The 23,689-nt window shown below is 38.6% G+C and overlaps 1 protein-coding gene across 1 annotated transcript in view; it reads right to left on the minus strand.

Annotated features, from left to right (window-relative positions):
* The window catches only part of ctnna2 (catenin (cadherin-associated protein), alpha 2), a 321,242-nt gene that overhangs the window by 222,170 nt on the left and 75,383 nt on the right, over nt 1–23,689 (minus strand). Inside the window, exon 7 of the mRNA XM_006787177.3 lies at nt 9,799–10,002. Coding sequence (XP_006787240.1) covers nt 9,799–10,002 — 204 coding nt within the window. The remainder of the gene's footprint in view (nt 1–9,798; nt 10,003–23,689) is intronic.

A 23,689-nucleotide genomic window follows, 5' to 3' on the forward strand; every position in this document is an offset into this window, starting at 1 on the left:
CAAAATCTGGCAAGGTTTTAACAAGGAAATCAGGTGCTTATCAAAGGTCCACAACCTAGTAAGTCAACATTTCAACAGTACTCATGAACTCAATAATATAACTTAAAGTACTGGGTGTGCACAGCTCTGTGTATCAGATGAATCTGTCCTTTCACAGCACAATCAGATCCTCATGGCACACATCTCTACAGGTGTGCTGAATGCAGAATATGGTTTTATATGAAACCCCACTGTGCTGTGTGTAACAGATTAAGTTATTTTATCACCAGCAGAGGTGTGGTAATTACTGTACATTTATGTGCTGCTGATTATTGTCAAAAGCTATGGTGTGCGTCTGATCTAAAGACAATGGAAAGCCAGTTATTTAATTGTTAGTCTTGGAGAGGGAGAAATTAAAAAGAAATTTCATGCTGATTAAAGTGCTCATGACTGAAGTAGTGCTGTGAAAATATGTTGGTTTTTTTAAACATTCTGTTAAAAACTTTTTTATTAGAAAGTACCGTGCAAAAGTCTTAAGCCACCCCTCATTTTTTAAATATTTTTCTTCCAAAGAACCTTTTTTTATGATCTTTAGAAATAGTTCTTCAGGATTTCTGAGGAGAGGTTTCCTTTAAACATTAGGTCATTTTCAGTCCAGTCATTGCACTTGATCCAATCCACTTTCAGATGAATGCTTGTTGTATAGAAAAACTGTGGGGCTTGAGGGTGGGGCTCGATGGCGAAAATAATGTTCTTGTACTTTGTGTAGAAGCTTAAAACTGAACAGTCTTTGAAGATAAAGTAGCGTCATCAGACACATGGGCATTAAATTGTTAAAAATGAGGAAATCAAAAGGGAGACTTGGTGGTGTTATGACCAAATAAGGATTAATGAAATTAAAAGCAAACAGAGAGATAGAAATGTGGTGCAGTTCCCTATAGGGTTCATCATGAACAATGTTTTTCCAGCTCCTTTTGTGCTATAACTTTGTGAAAAACATACAGGAATTATATCGATTTACACTGCATGTACACTCTGTGTATGTATGTTTACTGTGCATGACAGGGTGATAGTACTAGATCCGATGGTTTGCTATTAATTCACAGCCAATGCTGTGTTGAGTACATAGAGCAGCGTCTACAAAAACTAAGTGTAAGTTAACAAATATTCAAACAACAAACCCCCAAAATCTGACCTAGTCCCCCAGCGGAAAATTCTGGTACACCATTAAGACTTAAAGTGTGCTGAGCTAAATTCACTCCCCTTGCATTTGTTGCAGCTGTATTTACAGCAAGCTGAAGATTTTAGAAAAAAAGAGCACCTCAGAGAAGCAAAAGAACAAACTTTGCTGAAACATGTTTCATTATAATCACACTGTGTGATTTTATTAAGTAAGAAAACAAACTTTAAAAATGGTGACCCTGTGGTCAGGTCAGGGTCCGTATGCCCTGAACAGGTTCAAATCCTGGCAGCCTCAGCCATTTGGTGTGTGTTATTCCCCTGGTCTCTTTGCCCCATTTCCTGTCTCTCTTCACACCAACTGTCAAATGAAGGCTTAACATGCAAAAGCACATATTTTTTTGTAAGGAAGTTTGTGGACTGATGGCTGAGTGTCGAGCTACTCCGCCATCAGTTGCCAATGCTGATGGCCGAGACTGCGACTTTTCATCTGAGACAAAATGGTCTGAGGTCGAAACTGCAGTATTACAAGGCCACAGGGTACAAAAACACACTAGAAACCATTTTGGGGGTTCAGCAATGTTTTGTTTTTCTCTTTTCCAAACCTGTCTTATATATCACCAGTAGATAAAATGTGGCAAAATACTGTTGGTACCATTTATCCATGAAAATAGACAGTTGCAGAAACAGGAAGGCATTAAAGTTTGTATTTGGCAGTGCCCTCTAAAACAGAAAAAAGACAGAAAAAAAAAGATTTATTTTTTTTGGACTTTCCAAAATGCACTTCTTTTTCTAATGGCTTTTAGCCCAGAGGCTCAGTGACCACACCTTCCCCAAACACCTTTGTGCGCTCATTGATCTGTAAATTGTCTTCCCTTTATTTTAATCGTTGTTCTAACGCTATCACACTCTCATCTTCACTTTAAGACAGTGACAGGTAAAGGAAGGAAAGGATATTATCTGTGTGTATGTAATCGGTTACGCAATTGTTGACTGAGCATTCTACATGGCAACTCCCGGCGGAGCCGCATGAGCAAGCCGGCCATCAGTCTCACGTTAATGATCGTCCTACCTCACATCTCCCGTTTAGTTTTATGTGCCACATCCAGCTAACTGTGACATTTGTGTGCTTGCTATCACACTCCCTAAATCCTTCTCTCTGCCGCTCACCGTTTTGTCGAGTTGCCCCCTTTTCACCTGCCATGGCTTCTAGCTATGGCTATATTCTGCCCAGGCTCCCTTGACCCAGGCTGGCAATGCATTACTCCCCAGATCAATTGATAGATTGGCCCTGTCTGAGCTGCCGTAACTAAATCAGCTGCTCCTGATGATTCAGCACCAGCAAGGGAGCCGGGCCTGCTGTCACCAATCACAGATCACCAGCAGCTGAGACAGGTATGGACATTCTCCTGTCACTTGAACCTAATTTATTGCCAGCTACCACATTGATTAACCTTGTGCTGTGGTTGAAGCTTCCAATAAAAACTTGTGTGTTGTGAGGCAGAGGCAATACGTGTGAGATTGTATGAAAAGGAGGAGGAAACATAAAGGCAACTGGATGTTTACATTACTTCAACAAACTTTGAACAAAAGGAAACACTACACCGCCAGGAGCAGCTTCAAGGTGGGTGGCTTTTGTTCCATTAGGCAATTTGTTTCATCATGAAAATAAAGTCTTTGTGAACCAAGAAACTTTTGATGTACAAGTGCTCCTTATTTGTTTATATGTATATATATATACACACACACACACACACACACACACACACACACAAAATAAAGAGTCACCTACAAACCAAACTTATCCACAGACTTCTGACTTGTTGTCACCTTAAAACTGAATCTGTTATATGTGAAGCTGCTTTAATGTGATGACTCACAGATCCTATGGTGTCAAAGTGCTGCCAGCTGCCCCTAGAAGCTGTTTTTATTTATATATGTTTGACTCAACTTAGCGAACGTGTAAGGCAAATCGAACCTAAAGCTACAGTTTAGGTTTGCATTCAGTTACTTGTTTCTTTTTCCCTCCCTGCCCTCTGCCATTTCCAATGACTGTCTTGTCATATTCAGCCACTTCCATCTGCCCCGTGGTAACCCTGAGTCTTCCTGCCTTTCCAGGTCACCTGATTTCCCACACCCACATGGATCGCCATTTTCCCTCTGTAACCTTGAATGCTATTTGTGGCCTCCTGCATCTTTTTGGACCCTGCCTGTTGCTGATCTCTACCTGCCATCTGACATGCCATCTGAAAAAAAAAAAAGATTTTTCCATTCCAAGCAATGAATGTTACTGCCTTATGGTATAGGTTCATATAATCAGTCATGAATAGTGGCCTGATTTAATACGGCTCTGCAACAAATAACGCTTTTTCATTTATACTTAATTCCTAACACTTAATTATTTTACATGAGAAAAATAAGAACAATTTTATTTAGTAAATCACAACTCTGTAAATCTTACAAATCTTACAGTATGACATAAATATAATAGTGTTTGATATATATGGTATATATAGGTTATATGTGGCCGATTCACATACCTGCCTCTGCCTTTTACAAATGCATTGATTACCTTCAAAAATTTCAACTGTTTGATCAGTGTTGCTCGGTCATGTGCTTAAATTCTGAGTCTAATGCCATGCATGAAAGACTACTGAATGGCTTCCCTAGAACAGGCTGTTGATGAGCTTTAAAGGGCCTCAGGTGATGATTTCTTACTCAAGGGAATGAAAGTTAATTCCTAAGAGAGAACTCTTTTGCTTTTTGTAATCAAATACATCAAAATCTAAATTTAATATAAGTCTTAGCAAAGCTTCACTTTTAATTTTATTCATTTGACAAATTTGCACCTTTTTAAGAGCCCCAATCTTTATTAAATAATGCACTTCATAAGCAGGGCTAAAGTAACATCGTCATCAATGTTCAGTCTTAACTCAGCGGTTGATTTAACCTCATTGTGGATGCTGAGCAGAGAAGTGGAGGCATTTTGTTCTTTGTGTCTCTATGATTTACTCTGTGCTCTGTGCTAGGACAGCCAGGGGCTGTCAACAATCTCCCAGCTGTAGCCTCTAAAACACAACTCATGGGGCTAATGAACCAAGGCACAATTACTTTAGCAAAAAGCTGCTTTGCCTTAAGAGGGGGAGAGGGCATCTTGAGTGTTCATAAACACTCACTTGATTATAGTTTTTTCAAGTGTAAATAAAACAAGAAAATCACTGTGGGTATAACAATACATTGTGAGAAACAAAAGCACTGATGATGATAATATTAATAATAATAATAATAATAATAATAATAATAATATTATTATTACATACACACACACACACACATAGGCCCCTGCATGGTATGTACCATCAGCAGATAGAAGAAGTGGCCGACATTAAGAAATCCTACCAGTGGCTGGACAAAGCTGGACTTAAAGACTGCATAGAGGCACTAATCAGAGCAGAACAGGAACAAGCTCTGAGTACAAGATCCATAGAGACTGGGGTCTATCACACCAGGCAAGACCCCAGGTGTTCCTGGTCATATCTGTGCCGAGTATGGCCTGGAAGTCCACTGGTCAAAATGGGAGACGCCACCTAGGGTGGTAGAGAATGACCGAGCTAAGATCCTGTGGGACTTCCAGATTCAGACGGACAAAATGGTGGTGGCTAACCAACCGGACATAGTGTTGGTAGAGAAGCAGAGGAAGACAGCCGTAGTGATAGACGTTGTGATACTGAATGACAGTAACATCAGGAAGAAGGAACACGAGAAGATGGAGAAGCACCAAGGGCTCAGAGACGAGCTGGAGAAGATGTGGAGGCTGAAGGTAACAGTGGTCCCAGTAGTAATCTGAGGACTTGGTGTAGGCCCAAGCTAGACGAGTAGCTCTGATCTCTGTCCAGAAGAGCGGAGTCCTTTAAGTACACGCTACTGTTAAATGGCATACCACAGTGTGTATATTATATATATATGTAATAGTTTGATCCATGTATGATGCTTGTAGTAGCCCCTGATCATATTCACATGTGGAGGATTGAAGGTTTATTAAGCCTACTTGTTGATCAGTGGCCACTTCTAAATTTAGGGTGTTTTTTGATCTGCACCGTTAAAATACTTATTTTACAGATTAAAATGTGCTGTGATTTCAGTATTTTTCTTTTTCATTTATGTCCATGTCAGCTGCTCTGTGGTCACCTAAATGCTCTGCCGTTCACTGAGCACAGATACACAGTAGATGCAGAAGGCGATGACTTTGCCACTTAAGGGGCAATAGTGAGTTACTGTAGTGTCTAATCTTCCATCAGTCTAACATGAAAGGAAGCTACAGTAGAGCTGTCTAGAGAGCGCGTTTATCTTTTATACAGCCTGTGATTTTGACCACTTGTCAATCATGTTGAAGAAGTCATTTAGTGGATGAAATAGAATATGTAACAACACTGGAAACACTTGGAAGGGATAGACAGAGGAGCCAGGCAGCTAGGATTTGCTTTTTTTAGTCTAGCAAAGACCACTGCAATCTTTGTCTGGCCTCCAGAATCTGAACTAACCTGGTTCCTGCAATCCATCCACGCAGCTTCCAAACCTACCTGTGTAAAAATAATTAAAGTTGACAGTTTTATCGCTAATAGATCTGTTTCTTACTGATTTATTTACTGTCTCATTCAATATGGAAACAAAATTATGTTTAATTAACACATCGTGCTTAAAGTGGTCTAAATTTCTCATATACAAAGATATTAACAGAGACACACCGCTACTTAAATTTTCTTCAAACCTTACTACAATTTTTTTAATTAGTCAAAGGCAATAGTTAAACACAACTAAAAAAACATAACAGTTTTGGCTTAGACATCAATTCAAGGACATTTTACCCAGGAGACACATACTGTACTGCAATTATCCTATTAAAACCACAGAGGAACTCTGATGTAATAACAACCATTATTAGATCCCCATTGTTTTTAGACAATGACCACGAATGCCACAACAAACATATTATATTAGCTGCACAGTAGGAAAGGCGATACTGTTGGGATCAATAGACACTTGCAGGCTGCTCATTGGTCACAAAGGGCACAATGATTCAAACACTGGCACCAGTCTGAGCAGGTAACGCATGCATGAAAGTCACTCAACTGACATGGCATTCTGATCTGTGAATACAACTACACTAAATAATAATGCAGATTTTTAGTTGTTTTTCTATACGGTAAATATTCCTCACTTTCTTTAAGGAGACAGCCTTGAGAACTGATTATAGCCTGGACTAGATTTTTAGAGTAGTGAATGGGATGTTCAGCCTCTCAGTCCTTTTTTGGAGAATCCCAGTACTTCACGCAGTCTTGTTCCCAGGAGCAGTACGATCGTTTACTTCAAATTACAACCTCATTTTTGAAATCCTGCAGCTTTTCATTCGAAAAGAAACTAATGATTCACAAAACTAACTCTGAATAACTGAAAAAAGGGCAGAATATTGTTCCTTGTATCATATTAAGTACTAGCAGTATAACTAGGTAATGGTAACCCCCAAGCTGCCTTTTTTCACAGATGGTTATATGACTGTAGGCTATAATGACCGATGTTGACTCTAAGAGCCATTTTTAGTAGATCACATGGGTATAATGCCATCATTTCTAACACAGCAATAACTCACAAGCAGTCTCAGCAAACTAGGGATTGTCTAAAAAGTCATGCTGGCCTAGTAAATGTCCCAATTACAAATATATGGTCTCTATGATTTATGACAAAGACTGCCAAGTTCATTAGATCTCAATACCAATATTACACTGTCATTAGCTTCTTTTAAAAAGAATGAATGACAACTTTTTAATTTCTTTCAGTTCCACTCTTAATGTGACTGTTGAGTTGGTAGCAATAATGTGACCATACAGACGAAGAAACAGATTAAAGCCTGACACTGAAACGCAGAAAAAGTCTTGTGACTGACAGTAAAATCCTTTGCATTCTGAAGAAAGACCTCTTTGCGACTCCAGAGCAAGTCACCAACAAAGATAGGATACTGCGATGCCATGGGTTAGTGACGTTCAACCATCATTGACTGGAAATGGGTTTGCAAATATTTCTAAAATATAATTTGGTTTGATTTCACATTTACTACTATATGTTAAGAAAAGCTACATCACCCATACAAGTTTTTCCACATTAATGCAAACCTTAAATTAAATGTGAAACTAATGCCCCTTTAATATAGTTGCTTAATTTAATCATTTATTTTAAAGTGAATGTGCTAGAGTGCAGATCAGGAATTAGCACAGTGTAAATTCAAAGTGGAGGGGGGAGAGAAAAAAAAACCAATGAATGTCTGAATGCAGCTCTGCAGACAGATTCAGGAATAAGTCGACTGTGTAAAACACACTTGGATTTAACATGATAAAAAGAGATCAGACATTTAATAGATTTGACATTGAAAGTTTCAAAAATCTTATGGGCTGCCATTTAATGGCAAAGTCTTCCAAGAACTTATTCATGTGTGTAAGGTCAATGACAGAGTATCCAAGGGCACCTACTATTTCCCTTATGTAGACACAGCTCACATGGCTCACTGTGCACAAAAGGGTGGGCTGAAGAAGAATATAAATCGGATATGTGTGATGATTAATCATTGTCTTGGTCAGCCTCATAACCTTTAAACAGTTGTGCCAGTCACAGTGTTGCATGAGAAATGGCTCACTAAATGGAGAGAAAAATTCCAGATGAGCTTCTCCAAGGATGAAAATACTACTGTTAACCTCAGGGTTTAGAGCCACAGTGTGCAGACCGATGACTTACACACTCAGTATACAGTAAATATTCAGAGATTCATAACATAACCCTTCGTTTTAAGCTGTAAAGGCAAACATTTGTGAAAACCTTACTTTTTTGGCCTCACATTGTTGGATACATGACCATTATTATATGTTCAGTTAGTAACTCTGACGTAGGGCATATGCTTTCCAACCACCATACAATATGTCCCAAAATACAGTACTTTTGTACACCCAGCTTGTTTTCTTAATGCTGCAGTCACACTAGGGAAAACTATGACTGTGATCATGTGCAACGAACTTGCAGTCTCACAGTCTCAATGGTTCCTTGAAAGACAGCGACATGATGTGTGATCATTACATTTAGTCATCATTTTCAAAGTGACTTTGGTAAATCAAGAAGTATGAAATAAAATGGCAGTAAGACAGCGTCAGCCTGAAATTGAATGGGTTCAAGTTGCCTATTACATGCTATCTGTTTGTGATAGCATGAGTGATTAATTATGATACACCGCAAAATCTGTTGCCTTCCACAGATAGAAAAAAAGAATCACATTAAACAGGAATTAACATTCACCGCCTGTTTTCAGACTCCAGCCAGAACCTCGACAGCAACAAAAATCCTGAAACTCCTCCACAAATAGTGACATGCTTGCTGGAAGTTGCCAAATAACATTCACACTCACAGCCTTATTTCTGTATAAACATATATAGAATACAACTATCTGACAATCAGTTGAGTCCCGTACAGCAAAGAGACCCATCACAGTTGAGTTGCTCTCGTTGGTGTAGACTGCCACAGAGTGATTGCTTTTTTATATATATATAAATGAGAAAGCAATCATTAACAAACCTTTGCCAGTCTTTTCTTAGTCGTCGCTCTTTGAGGGTATTGAATGCTCAACCTTTGGGCGACATGATTGCTGGTTCAACAGATTGCAATCGGTCACCAAATGTGAAAACCTCAATGCAATCACCTGGCAACCACCGATTTATTCCAGTTGTAAGGAGGTCGCAGTCCTATTTTTACTCTAGGGCAAATGAGCCATGATTTTCATTACTTTTAACTATATTTAGGTACAAATCCTCAAAGCGATGATAGTTTCATCACTCGTAAACATGCAGTTATGCATTTCTGTCATTTAGTCACTTTCCATTACCTGATGGAAATGCAAAGTTATCAAAAGAGTGATATGTGCTGAAAATAGACCTGATCCTCAAGTCATCTATTCTCAGCACGTCAAAGAGCAGACTTTCACCCACACCTCGCCTCGCATAGTCTCATCTCCTCTCACCTTTGAGTCTACTTGCAATGCTCTGGGAATGAAAGCACCAAAGGCATGAGGGATGGGCAAAGAGCAATTGAAGGTAAGAATATTGCCAACATACTGTTAACGTAGCTTGCAGCAGTCTTTGGACTGCCCTGAAATATAGAGATATACAGGCTGTTGCCTTCATTTACCATCAAGGCACTTCAATTTTATTTTTATAGCCCAAAGGGGGCTTTGGGCTATATAAGGTGTACAGCTATAAGGGGGCTTTACAAGGTGTACACCTTGCAAGACCTCTATCCCTAGGCCCTCAAATCAAACAAGGAAAAAGTCCATTAAACCTCTTCAACAGAGAAAAATGGAATAGCAACAAAGAATACATCCCTCCTTCAGGACAGAGAGATTTATGCAAGAAATATCTCCAGAAATAGAGAGAAGTGTTTACTTCTAAATAAAATGTCAGCTTTACCAAGAAAGGCCAAAGATTAATAACAAGGCCTGTTTTTATTAGCACAGAGGTTTTCACTGATGTATGTGAAACAGGTGCGCACACACTAATGAACGCAGTTGCAATCCAGTTGTGAAAATAAAGCAATAAGAGAAAAACTCACATTGTTCATGTACTCGCTCAACAAGTCTTGAAGGGCCTGTCGAACGGCGTTGCATTCAGCCACGATCCGTTCACGGCGGTCATCGCGTGTGCATGAGGAGTCAGCCATTAATGCAGCGCCACTGATGATGCTCTCTAAGCGCTCCTCCAGAGACGGACGGAAACGAGCCTCACTGAATGTCAGAGGGTCCAGGATGATCTTGTTCTGTAGGTCAGAAATGTAGAAGGTCAGGACAGTAATCCAGGCAAAACGGATAAATGACTCACCACTGGATGACCAGTTCTAGAAACTGTACCCAATGACAAATGGCAGTTCAGCTTTTAATCACAGACTAGTGTCTTTGACACAGTCCCTGGGGCACAAGATCGGGATGGAGTAAGTTGAAAAGAAGAAGACAAAGAGCAGCACACTGACCAGCCACTGTTCTGATTAAATCGTGTTTAATCAGAGTGGAAATAATTTACCTCAAGCACAGCATCAAATTTCATGAAAGTTTACAACAGATTTAGGCCTTTGTTCATAAAAGGTTTTTCAAATATTGAGAGCACAAATAAAATGAAGCTGCATTTCTCTCATGAAAGGGAAGTATCCCCTCAAAAAACCTCAAATTCTGGATGGGCTGCCATCACTCCAGCAACAATCAGCCACCATGACTAAGTCAGGCAAAACCAAGAATGCATAAAGAATATCTAACACAGGGTAGCTCGAGTTCATAAATTTAAAACAATACCCCACCCACATTTCTCTGAGCATAAGACTTGCTGAGGCTACCGAGGAGGTAACGAGGAGAAAGAAAAATTAGTGACCTGAATGTCAAAACCTTAGCATTTCAAAATCTTAGACTTCATCCTTTCTTTTATTATAATCACTACAGAAATAGAGCCCAGCTTTACAGTGTTGGCTACAATGTGAATAATGGAGCAATAAAGTCATTTATTTTAGTGATGCCTTATCTTGTATTGTTTAAGTATTGTTTAGTCTTTTGATCCTAAGGTGCTTTGGGTCTGCATAAAACTCAGAGTTGCTTTTATGCATCATCTAAGCTTTAAATAGCTCTGATGTAATTAAATGTGACTCTGTGGTATAGATGACTAGTGTTGGGTTACAGCAAAGAGCAAAGATGCACTTTTCAGTCACTCCAAACCAGTCTGACACTGGCATAGAGTGACATGTCAAGAAAAAACTGATAGGGAATGCTGAGTTACGGATGAGCTTCCTGTATTTCATTGATATCTGGATGGTTCTATTCTTAGTTTCTCTCTGCTTCTTTACTTTTTGTTTAGTTTTTGAGGTGTTGTTTACAAAGCTAACTGCATCAGCGTTTTGTGATATTCCGATCTATATCTGGATTGGAAGCATAGTCAAATTCTTTTTTAAATGTCATCTGACTCTGAGTGAAACATAAACAAAAACACTTGAATCTAAGTCTCATTTCTCGAGGGGAGATGTGTTCATTTATTTGGAAAAAATAAACCATGTATGGCACACAGAACTATTTGTCTGACAATACAGCTATTATATCTTTGAAAATTTCACTATTATCAAAGGTTGCTGCTACATCTGGTACTTCAGATTAAGTTAATCAACTTTATACAGGAAAAACACTCCATATTCCTTCATCTCACTTGTGCAGTGGTTATTATGCTGACATTCATATCAGAAATTAGAGCTGTAAAATGAGAGGCAAGAAATGCACCAAAGCCCTATACAGTGAAGGTCTCAACATGAAAAGATGCAAAGAAGAAAATAACATGAATGGAAACTGAGAACATTCCCCGAGGACTCCAGTGAATTGTTATTCCACACATGGTGTCAGGTTGCAATTATCACTTGGAGTTGGGAATAGGCAGAGCAGAAATAGCAACAAATGCTGGGCTGACAAAGGCTGGGAGGATTTCAAGGTAATTGGCAATGGCTAAAGTCATCTTTCAGAAACTCACAAATGTGACTGATAGTCCCTAGTCCCTTAGTGAGTTTCAGTGTTACACTTTTCTTCCCCCCTTTTACCTAATAATCACTTACCCTGTTGTACTGCTTTGCTTCAAAGCCCAAAACCATCGTGTAAGTGAAAAGTCTTTAGACAAGTGCGCACAATTATGAATAAATATTAATTAAAAAGTAACAGAACACAATCAAAAACTGCAAACTTAAAATCATCCAGATACAATATTTGCAAGCTACCAGAACACAGAGGAGATTTTGTGTCTTTTTGGTACTGCATTCAGGATCAGAGTGATATGTCAAAATCTTTAAAAGTTTCACACTTCCTTGAAGAAGAATCTTGGCATCATGCTTGGTAAAATGTTTCCTTTAATTCCTCTTATGACGTAGTTATGTTAAACTCCTATAACACTGCTGACAAGTGTTGGCTCCTAATGCCTTCTGGTTTCTAAAAGGTCTGGAAAGATATAGAGGATAATACAGCAGCATTTTTATACAGAGCAGTCAGAGAGTCCTTACTGCAAGTTTTATAAAAGAAGAGTTCTTTTTTTCTTTAGTTAATTATACACCAGTCTCTTAAAATCTGTAATTCTATGTGAATGTACCATTGCATTTGACAGTATATCAAGACCGGAGGGAACCTTATATTTGCCCCACTGACAGCGAGGCTATCGGTTTGACCCCACTTTAGGGCATGAACCAGAGAGAGGGCACATGCCACATCAGCCTTTGTCAAATGTGCCTTCCAGAACTTTCCAGTATTTGATGGCAACTGCTTTTTTTGAGATAGAAGTTCAACAAAGTCCTGAAGATACCACTGAAATGCCTCTAGATGCCACATTATAGTTCAAGGGTTGTGTAGTTGATTATTATGGTGTTTGACAAAGCTCTACCCACAGTGGCCCATGAGGGACATTAGTCATAACCCACTCTGTGATCGATTACCCTAATGAAGTGTGTCTGACTCAGAAAAAGTCCCTTATATTGTCCCACAGTGGATGCCAACTAAAACAGCTTGATAAAGACTGTGATATGTAACAGTCGCTGGCACACTTACAGTAACACTACAAATTGGCAGCGCCTGTATCACCTACGACAACTGAGGAAGTTCAGGGTCTCTCCAAAGATCCTCAGGATTTTCTATACAGGTGCTGTGGAGAGCATCCTCACACAGAACATGACATCGTGGTTTGGGAACAGCTGTGTGAAGGACCAAAAAGCTCTCCAGAGAGTGATCCGTACAGCAGAACACTGCTGCAGGATTGCTCTCCCCCCGCTTCAGGACACCTACACCAGGAGATGCTGGACTAGAACAGCGCAGATACTGAAGGACCCGTCCCATCCTGGCAACAAACTGTTCCAACTTCTGCAATCTGGTAGAAGGTTCTGCATCATCCGGGCAAGGACAGAGAGACTCAAGAGGAGCTTCTATCCCCAAGCCATCCGGGCCCTAAACACACACACCCGCCCACTCACATCATCTATAATTGACTGAGACAGGACTCTCTTCCAGACACTCTAAACCCAGGCACAATGTACATTCCAAATTCCTTTAATCTTAAATATGTTTATATTGTCTATTCTGTAAAATAGTCAGATGTCTATTCATATTAATGTACAGAATTCACCTGCTTGCTGCTACTACTGCACATTCACCCAATGTGTACATATATATATATATATATATATATGTAATGTTCTTCCATTTTTGCACATGTCGAGGAGCGTGTCAGGTTACATTTCACTGTCTGTTATACTTGTATAACTATGCTTGTGACAAATAAAGAACCTTGAACCTTGAATTATCAGCTACTACAAAAATTAGTACATGAATGTGAAGGAATTTCCATATTATACCCATACAGCAAGACTTTTTCACCGTCCCCATCTGTTTAAGAAATTCTACATTCCAATATGGAAACTCAATAGGTATCCAATAACATTTTGTCAGTCGTGTAATGCCACATTATAAGAGCTTCTGCATGATGTAGTCCAACAGACTTTTGACACCTTCATTTGAAAGACAGTTGCACAATGTTCATACACTTTTTGTCAAATTCCTTATGTTTACACTTCAGGTTCATGTACATGCGTGGCATGTTAAGTGGAAATACTTTAGGTTTCCATTAGCCAAGAGACCACTGTAACATCTGGTCACTAAATGGTAAATGGCCTGTATTTGTATAGCGCTTTACTAGTCCCTAAGGACCCAAAAGCGCTAGGGAAACAGGTGTATTCCCTGCCCACCTTGCAAGTGTTTGTTAGCTGTCGCTGGGTAAAATCTGGAAAACCCTCCTCGTGATTGCTTTGGTTATTAGCATATTGTTACAATTGCCTATAATTTGCATGGAAGACACCAACATATATACAAAGAATCAGTGCTAAGGAAACTTGAGAAAATCTGACACAAACCAGAAAGGGGAATGTTTGTAATCAAAGTAAAAGCTGTGCCTTAAATCTGAAACTAATTTATTTCAAAAGGCAGTGCTTTTACTTTGAAGGTGAATGGTAACAAATTCGAGTTTGCATTAAACTCTTCACAGTTTCACTACCAGTTAGTGAAAAGCCAGGGAGTGTTTGCATACTTTGGATAACTGCTAGCAATAAAAGCAATTATGACAGCAAGTGTCATCCCTATGTGTTATCTTGAATGGTCTCCAAGTCTGAGTGACTGGGGCTTTAGCAGTCAACTTCCAACAACAACTTACAACCTATCAGGGAATACTCTTTTTCTTTTTTTTCCTAGGCGAGGGACTGGTGGTTACCAGGAGGTCGCCAACCAGTCTCACTGCCTGTGGCCTTACATACATATTACATTGTTTGATTGCCATCTTGGTTAATTACCAGAAATATGATTTCATGTTGTCACTGGAAGTTAGCTAGCAAATTTAGTATTATATGCAGTCCACAACAAATTCATTACACTGAATATGAGGGTTGAGTCGCAGCTGCACAAACAGCTAAATAATAATGGTTAATATACCAAAATGATTTTTTATTGTTTCTGTAATGGTTAATCTACCACTATGTGCAATCTTTAATCAAAATGATATGTTTAATGCTTAAATATAATTACGTTGTTATCCATGAATATTCAGATATACAGTTTTATGAAAAAAAGTAGAAAAATATGGTAACATAGGTTATTAGTTTTTGATTAAGGTGATAAATTACAGTTATTCACTTACACTACTGAATAGAAAAATTGTTTTAGTGGTTGAATTTTATGCTTGATTATCTCCTGCATTCTGAAAAAATGGCAATGTACCGGCTTAAATTAGGATATAAAAATATGTGAATTCAGTTTTTTATTAGCCCAATAACTAAGAATATAAGTTCTAGATTTGACCAGGTTCTTCACAGATTTCTGAGGTATTTGTATTTTCTTGTTTTTATGACAGGTAAATGGTAAACGGCCTATATTTGTATAGCGCTTTACTAGTCTCTAAGGACCCCAAAGCGCTTTACACATCCAGTCATCCACCCATTCACACACACATTCACACAGTGGTGATGGTAAGCTACATTGTAGCCACAGCCACCCTGGGGCGCACTGACTGAGGTAGTCTAATAATTTTTTAAGCACTGTATATGTGTTAGATTACAGATTTCACAGTTTATAAATACTCATGCTTGCTTTGCCAGCAAGCACACAATCAAAGCTAAACGCTTATTGCTTTAGTTATATTGTCAGAAAATTTTAAACATGTTTTGTTCAGTTTAAGACAACACTTCTGTACCTGTTCAAATTTAAGTACACAGTGTATTTAGAAAAGAAAGAAGGCACAGAAGCACACTAATTAGTTCACAGCCTATGACCGTGCACACAGACAGTTCTGACATGAGTACAGAGGCAAAAAAAAGTTTAACCCTGATCATGTGTATTTGGCTGAATATTATTTCAACATTATTTGATATTCTTTAGTAAGCTAAACCTTATAGTGCTGAATCTTTTAAAAAAGAAAAGAAAATAGACCTTAGTAGAGTTAAAATGTCTAACAAGATGCATTTGCTTTACTGTTGTGCAAAGAGACGATGGAAAAACATCTGGGGAAAAGTATGCATATAGCTTGAAGATACGAGAGAGAAGAAAAATGCAAATCCAAGTTAAAGCATTTCATCGCAGTTGATAGAGGAACGGCTACAGAGTTGTATAACCGAGAGGATTAACATTTTTTGTTTTAGCAGTCAATCTGGACAAAGTCATTTTTTGATTAAAATGTGAAAAGCATTAATCAAATAACGACAAGATAAAACCGCAGCTTTGGTATTTTACAGAACATTGATTCCAGATTTGAAAGCTCAACTACCTGAAAGTCACTTATTTAAATTCAACCAGTATTTTCTCATCAAACAACTCACTTTTATAAAACTGCCTTTTAACCTCATAATGTGAAAAATAAATTCTTATGCATAATTATCATGCAGGTAATCAGATCAAAACACAGTAAAAAAAAAAAAAGAATAATTTGGAACATGCATCCGTGTGTAATTACGTTCAATCAAAAATTATCAGTTCTAACTGAAATTTTATCAAACACTGCGGCGCACAACTGCAGCCAACTGAATCACCAAATAGTGCTCATTCTGTTGGAGGCAACTGTTTCATTATAACTAAAATCACAAGTTGTGGGTACTTTTTTGTCTTGTAAAGTATTATTAAAACATTTTGAAAAGCTAAATACATATTTACAGAGCCATAAAGTAGCTGTATTGGTTCCCCATATTAACGTGGTACACAGAAACATACAGTATATTCAACTATTTTTCATGAAATTGTCATAGAGTGAGTATTTTAACCATTTTGCTATGATATGGCCACTTAAGTACAAATTACTTGAAGCGTTATTGGACTTAGCAATTAGTAAACCTCTGATTTTTGTTTCTTTTTTAAAAAGATTCATTCATACCACATAGTGCATGTCATGTATTGATATATAGCTATGTCTTAATGTGATGACTTTTGAACTGGATGTTGTTGTCCGAAGGAGGCCCCGTTAAGTGGCTAGTTGTCAGATGGACAGTATTCAATAAAGCAAGATAAAGACCGTGCTTTATGTCCTGATTCAATTCAGAGTGCTCTGCCTAATTTAGTAATAAGGTGGGCACACAACAGTGCATACTAAAAATATTTCACTTTTTGAGAGGATGCGTCTCCCCATGATCCTTGGGTACAATATGTTGTTAAGCTGAGTGGATTTTTTCCTTTTCGGTGCAATCACACTTTGCTTTGGATCATAGCGTATCCTAATTTACTCTAAAGGGGAAATATGCAACTTAATAGACCTTAAAAATAAAATATTAAAGCATCTTTTAATAACCAAGGCATGACAATCAAAGTAAAAACAGTGTAGTGACAAAGAAAAACCATTTAAAATGCTGTTAAAGGAACAGTGTTTGTATGAACCATTAAGCTTGCTTTGTCCATTCTGATTAAATTTTCACAATGAAACCTGTATGGAGCACATGCACATGTTTTTTAAAGCTTGGACAAGACTGGAGTTACTGTAAACACTGCTCAAAACTACAACAAAAACTATTCCAAGTGCAAAATGGTAGAAATTCAGAATATTCAGACAACAATCTGAATCTATTCTCCATTTGTCTTGAATACATGAATATTCTGAGCCATGATGTTTACTTGGAAATACAATGAAAGAAGGCAAAAATGATTCATGGAAAGAAGAAGTAAAAGCACTAAAGATGCAAAACTATTTTCCACAGGCAATTTACTACTTTCTCACACACATTTAGATGCAAGCTATTTCTCAGTGGTCAAGACATCTTGATTAATGATTGTACGCGCATCCCGCTGGTTTAATTGTGTCAAGTAAGTTTGAATATTACCAGCTTCACCTGAGGGGGAATATCAAGGTTCTGCATATAATCAACTTGATTAGGGAAAAGAAATAACAACTTTCAGTATGATCAACATTTTTACATAATATTAACAAATTTATTTCTCTGTGGGCAATCCGCCCTTAAAATATGCCTGAAACTCATATTCAAATGCATGTTTTCTGAATGTTTATATCATTCAAGCTGTCAACTTTCCATCTTCGGTAACTCTACGCCTGACTCATTGCAAGTGTAATTTGTTCCCCTGGGTTTGCACTACTTGATATCTCATTGGTTTTCTGTTTGCTGCCTTCACAGATTCGCAGAAAAAAGTGATGCCTCAATTCACCGCAGTTCCAGTCTGCTATTCCTGGCTCACACATATCTGCCATGGCATGTCTGGAGACAGAAGTACAAAAGTAACTCCATCCATTGTTAGCATCAAGGTAACGTTACTATGACAACCTCCGAAACGCCGCATCATAAAACGGTATGACTAAAGCTTTTTTTTTTCTTTTTTCAGGGACATTCAAGTATCGACTGAAGGTCTTTGGACAAATGAAAACCCATATGAGTCGCTTAACAGGTCCAAAAATAAAAATAAAATAAAAAATATAAACACTAAAGCGTTGTCCTCTATTATGATCTTCGGCTGTGACGCTCCTGATTCTCGGGCTCTGGGTACAGCATGTATTCAAAACTCAGTTAAATTATAAGTGTGTGTCTGAATGTTTATTAATGTAGCAGATGTACACAGACAGAGTCATAAATCATACAGTAAGGTAACATAAGAAAGCCAACGAGGATGCTCCCCTGGCTGGGCGATGGTAGCTGGAGCAGTGCCAAGGCTCTCTTGAAGTGGCCTGTGATTGTGGAACTACAGTAAGCTGTGGGGGGAAGCTGACAGTTTCTAATACTTCAATTTATCTGTGATGCTCGGGAATATTGAACGGTTCTCCTTTGACCTTGTGATCTAAAAAACTTTAGAAAAAAAACTAATTTGTACATCATACTTTTTCTGCCACAGGAGGGTCATTCGTCTCAAAAAATACATATTTTTTAATTTAATTAACCATTACCTTTGCTGTCTTTGCTTTTTAAAAAAGCAACATTCCCCTCTGATTCCAAAACATCTAAGTGCTCTTAAGACACTTTTTTCCCATGAGATCCCATGGAGTTAAAGTCATTAAGGCCAGTGAGCAAACGACATGTCAAATGAAGCTTTTAGAGGAAGCTCAAGCAGTCAGACAATTATCGTTCTAATTTCCTAATCACCCCAGGTCTCTGCCTCTCAGTTATTATCCAAAGAACTCACTAGGTTATGTTAATAAGGCTGTCTGTCAAACAGTGATCATTCTGGCTGAAGGGTATTTAACTACCTAACCTGTTGCATCTCTTTGCTGTCACTTAAATGCATGCCCACCGCACAGCCACATGTGTCAAAAACCAAACTGTAGCTCCCCAGAGTTATGTCTGGAACAGCTTAAATTCACAAGGCTGCACTTAGACAAACAGATTTCATCCACAGGTTAATGCATATTAACACATATTGAGTTAATACTCTTACTGTGAACTAACTTACTACCTGTTTCATTTGTAGTGTTACCTTATAATCTTATAATCTATGACGACCTTATAATCCTTTCGACTTTTACTTTTTCTTCTTCTTCTTCTTTTTTTTTAAATCACTGTCATACTTCCAAGTTGCCAAACAAGCAAGAGCAGGTCTGACAAATGGTTATTTGACAGAAGTGAGTGGTTATTTAAAAGAGGACGAATCCCAGGGGGTCATCAGCAAAGGCACACCTGCCATCTTCCCCTCTAATCTCATTTGATGTGTTTAGGAGATATGTGGAATCAATGTTTCCGGAAGTCATTTTTGTCCCCATTATGCTGGAAGTCCAGTAAATAAGGACATAATTAGATCTTGGTAGGTTACAGACAACCATTTTTGTTCCAAAGATATAAAAAGAAAGATTTTTTTTTAAAAGAAAGAAAGAAATGGAACTGCTCTCAAAACTGATATTAATATGTGGAAACAGTTCTTGCATGATTAATGATGGTGTGATTTCTTTTCCTGCAAAGTTAAAAGCTAATTGGATAATCCATAAACTCTGAATTACTTAAAATTACCTTTTAACTAATTCAGCATGCAAAGGGGTGTCTTCGATTTGCTGATCCTGGCTAGCAGGAGAAATTCACTGCAGTTTCTTAACATAAAAGGAAACCATTCATTTTAATTGATTAATGGCTTTGTATGCATTTACACACTACATATTTAACTTTATCACTTTTTATCTTACAGCGCAAATTTTTCTATTTCCAAAAAAACATTCATATGAGCTTTTTGTTGAACATATACGTGTTAGCAGTTATATCATATGCTGTCATATGTTCAACCCTCCCTTCCCTTCAGAACTGCTTTAATTATTTATGGCACAGATTCAGCATGGTGCTGGAAACATTCCTCAGATATTTTGGTCCATATTTAGCTGCTGCACGTCCACGATGTGAATTTCCTGTACCACCACATCACAAAGGTGCTCTACAAGATTGAGATTTGTTGACTGTGAGAGCCGTTTGAGTACAGTGAAGCTTGTTTCAGATTATGTAAGCTTTGTGACATGTCAAATATCCTGCTGGGAGCAGATATTCAATTCAATTCAATTTTATTTATATAGCGCCAAATCACAACAACAGTCGCCTCAAGGCGCTTTATATTGTACAGTACACTTCAGACCTGTCAGTGAGTACACTGGTGATAAACGGACGGAAATGGTCAGCAAAAATACTTCCTGTGCTTTAGTGCATAGTTGGCACTAAAGGGCCAAAAGTGTTCCTGGAAATTATCGCCAACACCATCACACCACCAGCAGCCTGACCTGTTTATTCAATGAAGGATGAATTCATGTGGTTTACACCAAATTCTGACACTACAATCTGAATGCCGCAGCAGAAATCGAGGCCATGAAATACTCAGATCAGCCCGTTTGGTACCAACGACCATGCAACGTTCAAAGTCTCTTAAATCACCTTACGTCTCCATTCCATGCTCAGTTTGAATGTTAGCAGGTCATCTTGACCATGTCTACTAAATGCATTAGCAAAGCAGGTAAATAACAGAAGCCTCGCAGAAAAAAAACATGATAACGGCTATTCAGTTGACATTGATACCAGTCTTCAGGTTTCACGTCCCTTAGAGAGTCTCATTGTTGAAAGTAGTGATTATGTCTGCTTTCTAACAAAAGCAAACAAAACAAATACCAATAAAGTACAGGGACAACAACTGCACATCAATCAGCCTGCTGCGATTCGCAGAGGCTACAATAGTGCTTGAGGAGCAGAGACGATTAACTGACCTCTAGCCCAGTCTTAGCGAGTCTGTGTTACCCATAATATCTTGTTACAGAGATCTCCCCGTCCATCTCGGGAGCAATTTCTAAATACCTGTGACAGTGGCCTTCACAGTTTTGCCGTGGCCAAGATGATAGTAAGGGAAAGCGCAGACAGTGCCATGACCGGCAGCCAGGCCTTTCTGTTCACTGAAAGAACAGTGGGAATAGAAAATAACAATGTAGCACTGCATTTTCTGTTATCTCATCATCAGGTGTGGCAAACCTTTTCTTCAGGGGTTCATACCCACCTGTGAAAGCACACCTGCGTGCTCTTCACACATTAACTGTTAACAGTATAACTGTTATGTATAAAGTATACAAGATATATACAAGACCTTTATGTTACACACATGGGGTCTGCGTGTTATTTGGATAACATTACCCCCTCAGCCAGGGGGCTTCTGTATGCTGGTATTAACTCTAGCCTCTGACTGTCTGCTCCATAATGAGGGGAGCATTGAAGGAGATTGCATGATCGTGGGTGTAGGAGGACATGGGGTATAATGTTCCCAACCACTAACTGTGCACAGCACATGAAACAAACAGAGTTCTAGTGCACTGATGATGCACACATACGGTACAGGCACTATAGAACACTTGGAATGCAGAGATGGTGGATGACGAGACACCTGTTTCGTGACTTTGGCCGTGAGACCCTGTGGAGCTGTTGCAGCTGCGAACAGTAATAAGAAAGGTATTGGTACATGTCAGGAAAACTCAAGCAGATCCAATTTTCAAAGACTACAAATTAGCTCCCCTGACTTTGCCAGTGTTAGCAACATGCACCAACTAACAAAACATAAAAGAAATATGCCACAGAGGTTCCGGGAGCTAATTATGTTCATCGTAGCTTACTTAATCCTTATTCATTAACCACTTTACTTCTAGTATCATAATAACTGAGGTATTGCTAAACTGCAGATATTCAACCCTAAAACTTTTGAGTCTGTATACTCTCTGCTCGTTTAGGGCAGAAAGGGTCACACTGAAAAAGAGGACTATCTTAGTTATTCAGCAGGATCTTGAGTAGGCCCTTTCATATGCAGTGTGTCAGACTGAGTGTGCTGTGTTTTAATGAGTTTTAAGATCCAGCGAGGACTCCAAATTTTCATAGCAAACCGAGGAAATTACCTTACATATTACAGACACACAAGGCCAGATTTACTAGGACTGGTAAATTAATGGGAGGTCGGAATGGCAAAAATGTGTTGATGAGTAGGGATGGGAATCGAGAACCGGTTCATGCAGAAAACTGGTTCCCAGGAGTCCAATTCCTCAGAATTTTTAGTCTGCCTGCCTATCGAGCTCGCTTACCGGTTCTTGCACTCGCGCTGCAATCAGCTGATTCCAGTTCTCATGTCATTGCATCAAAGTAATGTAACCAGTAGTGTAGCGAATTACTTTTTCCCAGGAGTAATTAAGTACCATACTGAATAACTTTTAAGAAAAGTACTTTATGCAATATGTTTCATAATTACATTTTTGAGAAATGACTCGAACACTAATCACAACAAACATGCACAAACATTTGAACCACAGCATAATAATGTCTTTATTCCTGCTTAGCAATGGCGGTGGCTCTCAAAACTGAGCCAATGAGGATCGATAAGTGATATCGATAATGGAATCGGAATCATTACATTCTTATCAATTCCCATCCCCATTGATGAGAGTGGAGAATTCTGCGGGTGATCGACTAATAATACTCTGATTTATAAACAAAAAACACGGCTTTGCAACAATGACCAGGATCCTATAAAGAGCAGGGCAAATTAGCAAGCTCAAAAATAAGCAGTCTGGTGAAAGTAAGTGTAGGCTAATAATCAAAAAAAGTGAAACAGCAGGTTTTATGGATGTCTTCCTCTCTGAAAACAGTGTGGCAATTAAGACCAATGAGAGGCAGCTGAAGAAGAATCTATATGTAGAAGAAGACAAAGCATTATTTGCCATCAGATCCTCATCCATCTCTGTGTTAATGAAGGTACTGTCACTTTGTCAAATATCCAAATCCACTTTTCTTCCCATCAGGTTGTGTGGAGCTGCACTGTCCAGCATCACACGCGTTAGGTTAATATCTAAAGGTAAAATGTAACACATATCAGATCTGTCCAACCCCCATTAAGTGCTGCATTTTGATCTATGTTTCAATCTGGTTTGTAATAGATCCGACACCAGAACACACAAGACGTTTTTATTGTGGATCCATCTCTGTGTAGAAATGTGACTAAAAGCCTGAAATGCTCTGAAAACCCATCAGCGCACTGTAAAAAGTGATTTGGCCTTTAAAACAAGACACACTCTCATATGCGTCTCGTATTAGGATTCTGGCCTTCTCTCCGACACTCCGTTCAATTCATTTAAGTCAAATCAAGTCAATCAAAATACCAGTATTACTGAGGAGCAGAAATATGTGTGGCTGGGCTCTAAACAAGCAGGGTGAGGGCTTAGTGAAGAGCTACGGGACACAGCCAGAGCTTAGGCACAGCTTTGAGCCATCCACCCGCGCCAATTATGCACTAGTTCTGATAACCTCTCCCCCTCTTGTTCCAAATAAATGAACACTCCTCGCAGCAACTACAGCAACAGCAACCACGTCGGGGGCAAAACAGAACATGCAATTTTTTTGGCCGTTAAATTCAGAGCAATTTGCAGTAAATCGGTTCTGCAAACCTCAGTGAATCACATTTGATTCATTTACATACTCTCATAGCACCATT

This window comes from Neolamprologus brichardi, chromosome 6, assembly GCF_056152115.1.
Source record: "Neolamprologus brichardi isolate AB-2024 chromosome 6, ASM5615211v1, whole genome shotgun sequence".
Classification (NCBI taxonomy): domain Eukaryota; kingdom Metazoa; phylum Chordata; class Actinopteri; order Cichliformes; family Cichlidae; genus Neolamprologus; species Neolamprologus brichardi.